The 13,289-nt window shown below is 45.1% G+C and overlaps 1 protein-coding gene across 7 annotated transcripts in view; it reads left to right on the top strand.

The window, feature by feature from the left end:
- Positions 1-61: 61 nt before the first annotated feature.
- The window catches only part of CLN6 (CLN6 transmembrane ER protein), a 49,759-nt gene continuing 36,531 nt past the window's right edge, over positions 62-13,289 (top strand). For 5 of the 7 annotated variants that reach the window (XM_032621173.1, XM_032621176.1, XM_032621179.1 and 2 more), the window contains exons 1-4: positions 62-198; positions 365-561; positions 7,137-7,202; positions 9,428-9,501. In XM_032621173.1, the coding sequence (XP_032477064.1) occupies positions 7,149-7,202; positions 9,428-9,501 (128 nt within the window). In that variant the 5' untranslated portion in view covers positions 62-198; positions 365-561; positions 7,137-7,148. Of the gene's footprint in view, positions 199-364; positions 562-7,136; positions 7,203-9,427; positions 9,502-13,289 lie in introns of those variants that run through there. The other 2 variants (XM_032621187.1, XM_032621185.1) reach the window with 2 other exon arrangements.

Here is a 13,289-nt window from a genome sequence, read left to right on the forward strand (position 1 = left end):
CGGGTCGCCGGCGAGGTCCCAAGAGGGCCGCGCGCGCCCTGGATGGCGAATGATGGACGCGCTTCACCCGACCCAGCCCGCCGGGCCTAGGGCCTGAAAGTGCTTCTGCCTCCGCCTCCGCTCTGCGTCCTCCCCAGCTGGAGGAAACCTGCAGGCCCTCGCCCACTGGAGCTCAGAAGAGCCAGACGCTGTCTGTCGGTAGCTTCAGAGGTCCACGCCTGGGGAGGCCCCCAGAGAGAGGCGGAACGCTGCGGCCACAGCAACCCCTGGGCTCTGGACGGGGAGGAAGGCGGGCCTCTGCAGACAGGGCTGAGACGGGGAGGGTGCGAGCGGGGGACGGTTAAGTGGGGTGTCTCTTCCAAAGCAGACCGGCCGGCGAACGAGGCCCGATGAAGAAAGGTTCTGCAAAGGTTCTGCTGCGCGAAGGCGGCCCATCCCCACTTCGGCCCGGGATGTCCTCATTGCCCTTGATGCCTGGAGCTTCCAACTCGCCCCCACTAGGCCCTGGGGGTCCCTAGCCAAGGAGTGGGACAGAGTGAAGGCGCTGAACCGTTACTGCCGGTGGGTTTTGGGGCCCGCCCCGTTTTACCGTAGACATTGCGGGGCTCTTCTCAGCCCGTTTGGGGGCCCGGGGAGGGGGGTGCGTGCACCCGGCGGGGTCCGTCTTGAGAACAGGGCGGCGTCTCTGAGCCCCCGAAATGTGGGAGGACTTTGAGGGTCTGCACGAGGCTCTGAGAAGGAACTGGAAGTCCGACCTGCCCTCCCTGGAGAGGAGGATTAAGTGTGTGAGAAAGGTCGGGAGAGATGGGGAACTGTGGAAAGGGGCGAGGTACCCTGGGAAGGAAGACGAAATCTGTGTTCGGACAGACCAGGATTCTAATCCTGAATCTGACGGGACCTTCGGTTTTCTCACAGACCTCACCAGATTGTTAGGGTTTGAAAAGATCATTCATCCAACGAATATTAGAGATCTACTATGTGCCAGGCTCTGCTTGGCCCTGGGGATTCAGTGATAGACCAGACAGACACAGTGCCCTTCAGCGACTGTGTTGTTGCGGGGAAAACAGACAATAAACAAGTAAACAAATAATAGACAAGACTGGCTGAGTTTGTATCATTACCATTTGCTATGAAGCAAATGAAATAGAGTGATGGGGGATGAGAGGCGGAGCTAATTTAGTTTGGGCGGTCAGACAAGACCTCCATGACATGTAAGGAGAACAGGTGGTATTCTAGGTGGAGGGAATAGCTAGTACAAAAGCCCTGAGGAGGGAACAGTCTTGGTGAGTTCAGAAACAAAGGTCAGGGTGGCTGCAGCAAAGTGGGCCATAGGAAGAGTGATAGGAGGGGAAATCAGCAGGGTGTAGGTCATCTTAGGGCCCAGTTACCCATGGTAAAGTGTTTAAATTCTACTCAAGTGTAGTGGGGGCATTTGAAGAGTTTTAAACAGAAAAGTGACAAGATACAATTTATATATATATATTTTTTTTTTTTTTTTTTTTTTTTTTTGCGGTATGCGGGCCTCTCACTGCCGCAGCCTCTCCCGCCGCGGAGCACAGGCTCCGGACGCGCAGGCGCAGCGGCCACGGCTCACGAGCCCAGCCGCTCCGCGGCATGTGGGATCCTCCCGGACCGGGGCACGAACCCGCGTCCCCTGCATCGGCAGGCGGACTCTCAACCACTGCGCCACCAGGGAAGCCCCAATTTATATTTTTTAAAAGATCACTCTTGCTACTGTGTAAAGAATAAACTGTAGTAGGCAGGAGTCAAAGCAGGAAGGCTACATTTAGGAGGAAAGGTTGGGACTAGGATGGTAGGAGTGGAGGTGATGAATCTCATGGGGCAGTCACAGAAGGTATAAGTTCAATATGGAGGTCACTCCCTCCATATACAGACAAAGGACAATATCTACCATAGAGAAAGAGCAAATACATTTATTTGGTCCCAAGGGACCAGGCTGAGCTCAATGAGTTCACATAAATTATTTCATTTGAACCCCACCCTTCCAATCCTAGTTGGTGAAGGCGTCATCTTAGCTGCAGAGCTATTGGTGAGGGTTTGGGCCACTTCTCAGATTTTTCTCTTCCACTCTACAGTACAACTTTACCTATTTTCAGATCTCTACACTTTTTCACCCATGTTAAACAAAAACAACACTGGAAATCAGAGCTGAAGGTGGGGTTCTACCAGTAGAGTCTCTGAAATAACTGGTGGAAAAGAAGGGGAAGCTGGTTGTTCTCATTCTGGGGCTTCAGGGTTGGAAAAAATTCCAGTTCTTGACAGACTGAGCCAGGCTTTTTGGCCTCTGGGCACTTGGCGGTGACACATTCGGATGTGGGACCTGGGGGCTCCCTTCCAACTGATTTCATTCCTAGGCTCTACAGAGCAACTAGTCTCCTCCTATTCTCTCCCCCTCTCTCCCTCTCTCTCCCTCTCCCTCCTTTCCTCCCTCTCCTTGCGGCCCTTTGCCCTGCAGCATTCTTTTCACACCCAACTTTTCGAAGGTGATCCAGACACAGGCCCCTTTCACACCCAGCTTTTGAAGGTGATCCAGACACAGGCCCCTTCTTCCCTTTGGTTTCATTTTCTGAAAGAGACCTGATTCATCCAGCTATCCATTGCTGAGTAAGAAACTTTCTTCTGGGACTTTCCTGGTGGTCCAGTGGTTAAGACTTCACCTTCCAATGCAGAGGGTGTGCGTTTGATCCCTGGTAGGGGAGCTTAGATCCCACGTGCCTCTGGGCCAAAAAACCAAAACATAAAACAGAAGCAGTATTATAACAAATTCAATAAAGACTTTAGAAACGGTCCACATCAAAAAAAGAAAGAAAGAAAGAAACTTTCTTCTGCCTCTTCTTGCCCTTTTTTTGCGGTACGCGGACCTCTCACTGCTGTGGCTTCTCCCGTTGCGGGGCACAGGCTCCAGACGCGCAGGCTCAGCAGCCATGGCTCACGGGCCCAGCCGCTCCGCGGCATGTGGGATCTTCCCGGACCGGGGCACGAACCCGTGTCCCCTGCATCGGCAGGCGGACTGTCAACCACTGCGCCACCAGGGAAGCCCCTCTTGCCCTTTTGAGATGAACTAGGGTTCATCCTGGTGCTGACACCTCAAATTTGGTTGTGTAACTGGATGAGTGCTAGAAAGGATGACTAAACCAAGAGTCATGCCAGAGAGGGGCTCAGAACTTGCACTTCCGGGCCTCCTCCCCCAGATGGGAATATACTTCTGCTCCAGCAGCCCAAAGTCAGGAACCTTCTTTATTTATCACAGTTGCCTAGTATAGGGTTCTGGGCTCCTTGGGTTGCTCAATAGCCATTGACTGGAGAGTATTTGGTAGCCTATATTTACCTGGGCTTGGAGGATGATGTTTCTGTGGTCAGGCTGGGCAAATTAGAGACAGGATGTATAAACAGGACAAGGCTGCTTTCCCAAAGGCCAGAGCCCAGAAATAGCTCCTTGTGCTTCTGACCTATTCCCTTCCCCTTTGACAGAAAGCCACTGAGCAAATGATCAGTAGTAAAATGTAACTGAAAATAGTTGTATCCAGATGGAGATTGATTTGCTGATGACAGCAAACTGCAACCTTCTACCTGGACAAAAGACAGGACCAACATCCAGCACTTTGTTTTCTGGGGATTGGAGGTGACCTATGAGCAGAATTAGCTGTACCTTCCATAGAATATTCCTTTTTCCAAGCCAGGTCAGCCCAGCCTACAGCTCTGAATCAATGGAGTTTCTCAGATTTTGTATAAAATGTATTCAAAATGTCATTTTTCAAGCACCAGTAAAGATACTTGTTTTAGTCCTGTAAGCCTCCCACAGACCCTAATGGAAGAGGATGACTTTTGGTGTTGAATAGATCTGGGTTGGACTCCGTTCTCTGTGGGTTAGCTGTGGCCTTGGGCAAGTTTCTTCATCTGTACAATGGGAGTAATAAATACTTTCCTTGCAGGGCTGGTGTGATGGTAACAGGCAAGCTCCTTCACCCAGCCTCCTCCTGCGAAGGAGTGCCTATCAGTACACATTAGTTTCCCTTTTTCCTAGCTCCCACCCCAGTCATACTTCCATTGTGCCGTTAACCTGTTCAAGAAAGGACTTCCCACCCCATCTGCATTCTCCCTGCAGGATGTGTCTGCCTCTGGACACATATGGAAAGTAAATCCATAGTATGCAAGGGGCTGGGGAGGTTAATTGACAAGAGCTGGGAAATTCCAACAGAACCTCCGAAGGAAGATGTCAAAAATCAGACTGACGACCAGTCTCTATTAGCCCAGTTTCAGGGGACTGGCAGCCCACTAGCCTTTGTCTCCTCCTCCTCTCTCTCCTAGACTTGCCCTGAAAAGCAGATGTAATAATTGTCAAAGACAAAACCTAAGGTGGAGGAGAGGGGGCAGCTGGTCTGTGTTATTTCCCGAGCCAGTTCACCCCTGCCAGGTTTAGGTTTACCAGGAAAGTAGACTGAAGTTGACATGTGCCTTCTTTCTTCTGACCGCATTCCTCCCTGAATCATGGTACCAGTCAGGTACCCTGGGATTACAATAACAGAACTAACAATAGCGAGCTCATACTGAGTGCTTACCGTGTGCCAGGCATCATAGTAAACACTGTATACAGATTAGCATGTTAAATTTGCACAAGCCTCTGAGGGACATGCCATTATTATCATTCCCGTTCTTCAGATGAAGAAACTGAGATAGAAGTGTTGTGTAACCAGATGTAGAGAACAAACGTATGGACACCAAGGGGGGAAAGCAGCGGCGGGTGGGGGTGGTGGTGTGATGAATTGGGAGATTGGGATTGACATGTATTCACTGATGTGTATTAAACTGATGACTAATAAGAAAAAAAAATAGCACAGAGGACATACAAAAACAACAAAAAAAGAAAATGCACTGGAGAGCAGGGAAAGATTTTTTAAAAAAAAGAAATGTGTAACTTGCTCATGGCCTCATAACTAGAGTGTGTTAGAATGTCAGGATTTGGATGCTGGGTGTCTGACCCCCATGCCCTGACCCTGCTACCAGCTTTCTGTTCCCTCTTTATCCCCCTCTGAATGGCTCCCACCCAGCCTGCTCTCTGCAGCTAGGATCTCAGCTGGAGGTCCCCAAGGCTTTCTATGGTCCTGATCACTTCTCCTGGGCTTAGGTGCTAGTTAGCTAATCTGATCATCCATCCTTTGTTAATGGGAGAAGGGCTAGAGGAAATTCTTCCCCACCTGGCAATCCCACACACACCCTGGACGTTCCTCGTTCCTACCCAGGAACACAGGTCCAAATCCAAAGCAAACGCTGTCTCATCCTAGAGATCTTCCTTGTTTTGCCCTGAGCTCTGTACCACTTTATACCTCTCTTGGAACGCTTACCTCTTTCTTTTTTTTTTAATATTTGTTTATTTATTTGGCTGCGCTGGGTCTTAATTACAGCACACGGGATCTTTGTTGCCGTATGTGGAATCTTCGTTGCGGCATGCTGGATCTTTAGTTGCGGCATGCAAATTCTTAGTTGTAGCATGTGGGATCTAGTTCCCTGACCAGGGATCAAACCTGGGCCCCCTGCATTGGGAGCACAGAGTCTTAGCCATTGGACCACCAGGGGAGTCCCTTACCTCTTTCTAATAATAACTCATGTCTCTATAGCACTTTATGGTCTACAACACTTTCCCATCCACCCAATCCAGCCCCCACCTCCTAGGCTTCTTAACCACCTTCTGTAACTGGGGTGACAGAGAGCATGGTGGTTCAGTACCCAAGGTCTGGAATCTACTGTGCCAGCATCCCAGCTCCACCATTTGCTAACTGTGACACTGGACAAGTTGCTTATTTAGCTTCTTCCCTCAGTTTTCTTATCTGTGAAATGAGATAATAACAGTGCTTCTACCTGGTCATTGTGAGGGTTAAATGAGATAAACACACACAGAGACACAGAAAAACACACACACAACACATGTACACACACAGCAAGCAGCCCATTAAGTGTTGGCTATTGTTATCATTATATCATTGAATCCCCAAACCCTGTGGGAAAAAACAAAGCAAGTCAGTTCTTGTCATCAGTAAACACAAGTTTAAACCAGATAATCTCTAAGCTCTCTGCCAGCTCCATCAAACTCTGATTCTACCATGAATCACGGTTATTTATGGACGGTTATTTAGTTCTTCTATGCTGTAGCAACCCCTGAAGGCCCAGCCCTTAATAGAGGGCCTTGTATATAGCAGACTGTCCTGCCAGGTCAGGGTTAGCATGTAACAATAGTCCCTCCCTCATCCAGGCAGTGGGAGGAACTAATGAGAAATTCCTATATAGCCTTTAGCACAGTGCCTGGTACTAAGTAAGCTCCTAATAAATCATAATTACTATCGTTCCATCTTACAGTGAGCCTCCCAAACATGGTCCTTAAAAACATAGACTCTAGAACCATACTGCTGGGGTTCATCTTAGTGCTGATCCTGTGAGGCTTTGAGTGAGTTAATTAACCACCCTGGGCCTCAGTTTCCTCATCTGTAAGATGAACACGATGATAACAGCATGTGCCTAAATAAGGTTGTTGCATAGATCAGATGAGTTAATATAAGAAAGGCACATAGATTTGTGCTTGGCATATGCGTGGTGTATGTAAGTGCTTTTTGTCATCGTTTACAAATGAGGAGACCCAGGCTCAGAGACATCAAGTGACGTCCCCAAGCAGTAGTGGAGCTGGGATCCAAATCTAACTGAGTCTGTCTGATTCCAGAGCCTCAGTCTTTTTTTTTTAATTAATTAATTAATTTAGTTTTGGCTGAGTTGGGTCTTTGTTGCTGCATGCGGGCTTTCTCTAGTTGCGGCGAGCAGGGGCTACTCTTCATTGCAGTGCACGGGCTTCTCATTGTGGTGGCTTCTCTTGTTGCAGAGCACGGGCTCTAGGCGACCAGGCTCCAGTAGTTGTGGCTCACGGGCTCTAGAGTGCAGGCTCAGTAGTTGCGGTGCATGGGCTTAGTTGCTCCACGGCATGTGGGATCTTCCCGGACGAGGACTTGAACCTGTGTCCCCCGCATTGGCAGGCGGATTCTTAACCACTGTGCCACCAGAGAAGCCCCAGTGCCTGTCTTAGTATTAGGATATGTTGCTGCCCCAGGTGATCCATGTATATTTTATAACAGGAGCCTTCTCCTATGGTGGAGATCTCAAGAGTGGAGGAGAGTGAGTTGGCACCAGAGACCTCTGGGGTAAGGATGCCCTGAAATCATGCCACAGAAGTGGCTTTTTCCTCACCTTTGTCTGGCCATATGGTTTTAGCGTTCCATCAGGGCTCAGGCCCAGAAACATGGCAGCACCCACACAGGCCTCTAACCTGGAATCTGCAGCAAAACTCTCATTATGCACATTGATGGCACACTCAGAGATGGGCCCCAGCTGTTTAACACAGACAGGCCCTGGCCTTGAGGCTTTTTCCATTTCTGAGGCATGATTCAGCCCAGGAGACAAGACCAGACAGACTTGTACCGGAGGAAGGAGGGCTTGGTGGTGGATGGAGGGGAAGAAGAAAAACAAACAGAGGTTAGAGCAGGGGAGTCTCTCAGCTGCTGGGCTGCAGGGGGAGGGGGTAGGAGCGAGCAGAGGGAGCCTGCCTGCTGGAGGAGCTGCACAAAACTGGGCCGCCCACTGACCAATGTATCTTCCTTGCAGTCAAATTTATTGATTTAAACATGAATCCAACCATGCTTCTGAAGCCCCAGAAAAACACTAATAACATTTCACAATTGTGTAACACAGTATGATTTCCATAGCATTGCACATAAATAAGCTCAATTTTGAGCTGCTTTTGAAAATAATTGGCTTCTCTTATTACAAAGCATCACATGCTTTTTGAGGGATACTGGGAAATGTTTTTAAATGTAAATTTTAAAATGTCAAATATGTATATATTATACCACTAGCAGTAACGTTTTCAGTAAATTTCTAACTAGGCTTTTTTTCTGAGCCTATATACATATATAGGTCACTTAAACAAAATTGGAGGCATACTACATAAAGAGTTTTAAATTTTTTTTCCACTTAACATAAAATCATAGGCATTTTCTAATGGTGCCAAACATTCAGCTATAAAAATCCATAATGACTGCATTTATCAGTATAGAAGTGCCACAATTTCTGTAGCCATGCCCTAATTGTTGGACATTCCAGATATTTACAGAAGTGTAGTATATACCTATAAATAATACTGCCGTGAACATCTTTTTACTTACATTTCTGTCTATATATCTGATTATGTCCTAATAGTAAATTTCTAGTAATGGAACTACTAGCTCGAAGGATTTGAATATTTTTGAGTACATAGAGCCGAATTACTCTCCAGAAAAGGTATTCAACTTACACTCCCACCAGCAACGTGTGACAATGTACCTCTCTACGTGTTGAGCCAGTGAGTTAGGTAACAAGCATCTCACGTTACAGATAAGGAAAATTGGGGTTCATACAACTAAAAGTCAAACTCTAGTGCCCTGGATTTGGTGCCAGGGCCCTTCCCACTCTGCCTTCTAGACAAGAAGAGCTCTGAAAAGGTTTTCCTGAGTAATGGAGTTGTATAAAATCTTATTTTTATATCCACACTTATTGGTGAAAATATTTTTGAAAATCTTCAGTTTCTTGACCTTATTTGTGCCATGGGCCCCTTTGGCAGCCTGGTTAAGCTTACCAACCCCGTCTCAGAGTAATGTATTTGTATGCATACAATAAAATACATAGGATTATAAAGGAAATGAATTATATTAAAATATAAAAACAAAATGATGACAGAGTAATACATCTGCTCCTTTATAAATGCATTAATGACAAGATCTAGTACTACATGTAGGAGAGGCAGTCCACCAGGGGTCCTGGACATCCTTGCTGAGTTTACCCTTGTGATATTGAGCCGTTTCAGTAGGTAGTCACTTAGGCAACAGACTAGCTTATTTGCTGCTTACTCAAACAAGTGCTGGGCCCTCGGCTCTAAATTCTTCTTATGTAACATAATCTACTACATGTGCTCGAGTCACCTGGCCCTCCACATTGTCCGATGGGAATTAGAGCTCAGGGAAACAGCGCAAATATGCTGACACTCTAGCTACCCCTTTTGCTGTGAGTAATAACGTCTTACATTTGGGATCCAGGAGTTTTGTGTCTTCTGTCCTTATCCAGGAAACTGTGGCAAGCTGACTTGTTAGCTTGCAGGGAGGGCAAAATCTCAGCGCCTTCACAATTCTGACCCTATCATTCATTTCAAAGTAGTGTTAGGCGTAAATGATATTTTGAGATGTATGCAACAGCTATAATGCAGACTGAAAATACCTGTAATTTTTACTTGTGCAAAAGTCACTGTGGTTTGTTGTGTACATTCATAGTTGAAGGAAATGCTCACTTTCAGTTAAACATTTCTGAAAATCAATGGCAGGTTTTTTTCTCATTCAAGTTCACAGATTTTAGAACTCTTGGCTACAGCCACCTCCTCAAAAGAAGACCAGAAAAACCTGTTGATCAAGCAAAGTAAGTCTAAGTTAATTCAGTATTTACTGCAGAAAGGGAGAATAACACCTTGAAAGAGACTTGGTGTAGTTTCTAAGAAGGAGGATTTCAAGAAAGGGTGTTTATAGGATTTGGAGGCCTGGGATCCAGTGGTTTAAGGTGGTTTTTCAAAGCAAGAAATTGATGGGGAGTGGGCACAGTTTGTGGCATTTAAGACAGTTTAAGATCCGTAAACACAGGAAAGCAGGGGTCTTGAAGCAAGTCTCGTTAAATAAACTTGGTCATACATGTGAGCTCTTTGTCTGTGTGAGCAGTCTGTGGCCCTGAGAGTCACCTGTCCTGTCCCCGATGAGCAAACTATTTGCCCAGATAAATTAATTTCTTGAAACAAACAATTAATCTATTTATCCTCCTGGACTAGAATTTCCTAGAGCAGTTGTGTCATGTTGACATAGGTGGTCTCAGCCCAGATAAATTAATTTCTTGAAACAAACAATTAATCTATTTATCCTCCTGGACTAGAATTTCCTAGAGCAGTTGTGTCATGTTGACATAGGTGGTCTCAGTTCTTATTTAACAAGAACAAGTTCTTAGCTTGAAATCCCCTTTCTCACAAAAGTGGAAGCCCGCCTATTTTTACCTGTTTTTGCTCTGTCCTTTCCATACTGTGAGTTCACCGTGTGTGTGGGCTAAATGTTATACTCCTAGATGTGGGGTTCATTTGTTTTCTATATATGTTTACCCAAAAGACCCAGTAAAATACCTTTTTTAATATATGGGGGTATTTATTTGGTGAGGATTCCTTGTGCAGTACACTTTTCCATACATATGTAATACTTGAATAGTTAAGGTGTTTGGTTTTTTTGTAATACCCTTCTGTTGACCCTGATAGCTGTTGCTTTTTTTTTTCCTTTTTGCATCAAAATTCCCAAAAAGAGCCATCTGTACTCATTGTTTCTGATTACCCTTTCATTGTCTTTTTTTTTTAATGAGCTTCTTTATTTGGAAAATCACAAACATAAACAAAAGTAGAGAGAATTGTAGAGTACGAATCACCTGGATTCAATAATCATAAGCTCATAGTCAGTCATGGTTCATCCATACCCCATCCCACACACATTCCCATTGTATTATTTCAAAGCAAATCTCAGACATTTTATCATTTCATCAATAATTATTTTAGTATATATCTCTAAAAGATAATATTTTTTAACCTAACCGTAATATCATAAATCTGAAAAATAGTACCATATTATCTAAAATATAATATTATAAAATAGCATAATGTCTTAAAATCAACAATTAATTCCTTAATATCATTAAATATCCAATCAGGGTTCACATTCCTAAATGTCTCATAAATGATAGCACATGTTTTTTCATTTGAATCAGGATCTAAATAAGACCCATATATTACATTTGGATGCTATGTACCTTAAATTTAATTTAGAGATTCCCTATCCCTCCCCCCACTTTTTTTTCCTTCTTCTTTTTTAATTTATTTATTGAAGAAACTAGGTCACTTGTCCTGTAGAGTTTCCTACAGTCCGAATTTTGCTGATTGCATCCCCTTGATTTGTTGTTTAACATGTTCTTCTCATTCCTATATTTTCTGTAACTTGTTGGCAGTTAGACCTGGTAACTCAGTCAGATTCAGGTTTGAGTGTTTAGGCAAGAATAGTTGAGAGGTAGCACAGCCGTCTCCTATTACGAAGCATAGGATGGATGTCTACTCATCTTTCTCGCTTTATCTCGGTCTCTCTTTGCAACCATTGATGATCATTGCCTACATCCATCATTTCCTTAGTGGTTGCATTATTTCTTCTTTATTTAATAATGAGAATACTTTTATAAAGAGAAACTTCCTCTTGTTAACTATTTAGCTATCCTGACATACAGTTTACATAGAAAAGGCAGGCCACACTTGATTCTTTCCTTTTGTTTTTATTTGTTTGTTTCAAAATAATGAATTGTTTCCCTAGCATCCTCCAAAAATGAACATTACAGGTTGCTGGGGAAGTTTACTGTATTACTACAAACTCATGGACTTAAACGTATTTCACATGTTTCTGTTCATTCTTATTGACGGAAATACCATTTTTAATCTAGCATACTGTCAAAGATCAAAAAGTTTGAAAACATACAGCACTGGGGTGGCTGTGTAAAATGGTTCAACATCTATGGACAGCAATTTGGCAATATTTAACAAATTATAAAATGCACATTTCCTTTGACCCAACAATTTTACTTTTAGGAATTTATCCTAGAAATAGACTTACAAGCATGCAAAGTGATGTATGTACAAAGGTATTAATTGCAGTCTTGTTTATTTTAGCAAAAACAATGGAAAGAGATATTTATACACACACATTTATAGCAGCTTTATGCACAATAGCCAAAAAGTGGAAGCAACCCAAATGCCCATGGCTGGATGAATGGATAAAATGTGGTATATACATACAATGGAATATTATTCAGTCTTAACAAGGAAAGAAATTCTGACATGACTGCAACATGGAGGTGTCGGTTGCACGGCAATGTAAATACTTGATGGTACTGAGCTGTACAATTAAAATGATTAATTAAGATGGTAAATTTTATATAAGGTAAATTAAAATTAAAACTAATTACTAACATGAATTTTACCATTGATCTTTCTATTGTGCAACGCCAATTTTAAATGCAACTATCATAGTATTTCACTCACACACGGAATCACACAATACCGAAATTACATAATTTGTGAGTTACGGTTTGTCCCCAGGGGTGCCTTGAGCTGTCCATAAGAGACAAACACAAGAAAGACGGAGGAAGGTCGTTAGGAGGAAAAGAGCCCTCCCAATCCTCCTCCAGGCTCGGAGCCAGAGTAGGGCGCGCTTCCGGAACACGCGGACACTCTCTAGCTAGAGCGGTCCCCCAGGGTGCATCCCTCCTGCAGGGTTGCAGCGAGCGCAGGCCTGCGTGCTGCTGGGTCCGGCTCCTGCCAGCAGATGACCGCCCTAGCCTGGCGGAGTCTGGAGGGGTCAGGCCAGGTGTCTCTCCTGCCCCAGGGCCCCCTGCCCAAACCGGGGCAGACAGGCGACTCCCAACGGTACTGAGACCTCTGCGCCGGTGAAACTCTCGCCCCGGGATTGGGGTGGGCGAGAGACCCTGCGCAGCCAGCCCGGGGAAGGGATGGGCACCATCACACCCCTGACCCTTCCCATAGCCGCGCCCAGAACCCTGCCGGGGACGGAAGGGGGCAGCAGTCGCCGGGCAGGGCCAGGGACACCGGGAGGCGGGGGGGGAGAGGGAGGCGGGATGGTGCACGAGCCAAGGCTTCCAGCCCCTGGCGCATGCTCCATTGTTCTAGGCGACTTCCTTCTGAAACGCAAATTCAAAGATACAATTAAGGATTTCGAGGCAGTAACAGCACTTCAGAACATGGGACCCCCTGTACGACTGCACCGGCCACACACCCATGCAGCCGGCCCTGGTAGGTAGGGATCGCAAGTCTTGGTGATAACATCTAGAGCTGTGCTGTCCAATAGAAATAAAATGTGAGCCCCACAGGCGAGTCACGTATGTAATTTGAAATGTTCTAGTGTCTAATTAAAAAGGTGAGATTAATTTTAATATATTTTATTTACCCTAACATATCCAAAAATATTATCATCTCAACATGTAATCAATATTAAAATTACTGAGACATTTTACTTTTTTTTTTTTTCATACTAAGTCCTCAAAATCCAGTGTGTATTTTACACTTAGGTCACATCTCATTCCAAGACCTCAATTGCCACATGGGGCTAGTGGCTGATCAAGTGGAC

This window comes from Phocoena sinus, chromosome 2 (genome assembly GCF_008692025.1).
Source record: "Phocoena sinus isolate mPhoSin1 chromosome 2, mPhoSin1.pri, whole genome shotgun sequence".
Taxonomy (NCBI): Eukaryota; Metazoa; Chordata; class Mammalia; order Artiodactyla; family Phocoenidae; genus Phocoena; species Phocoena sinus.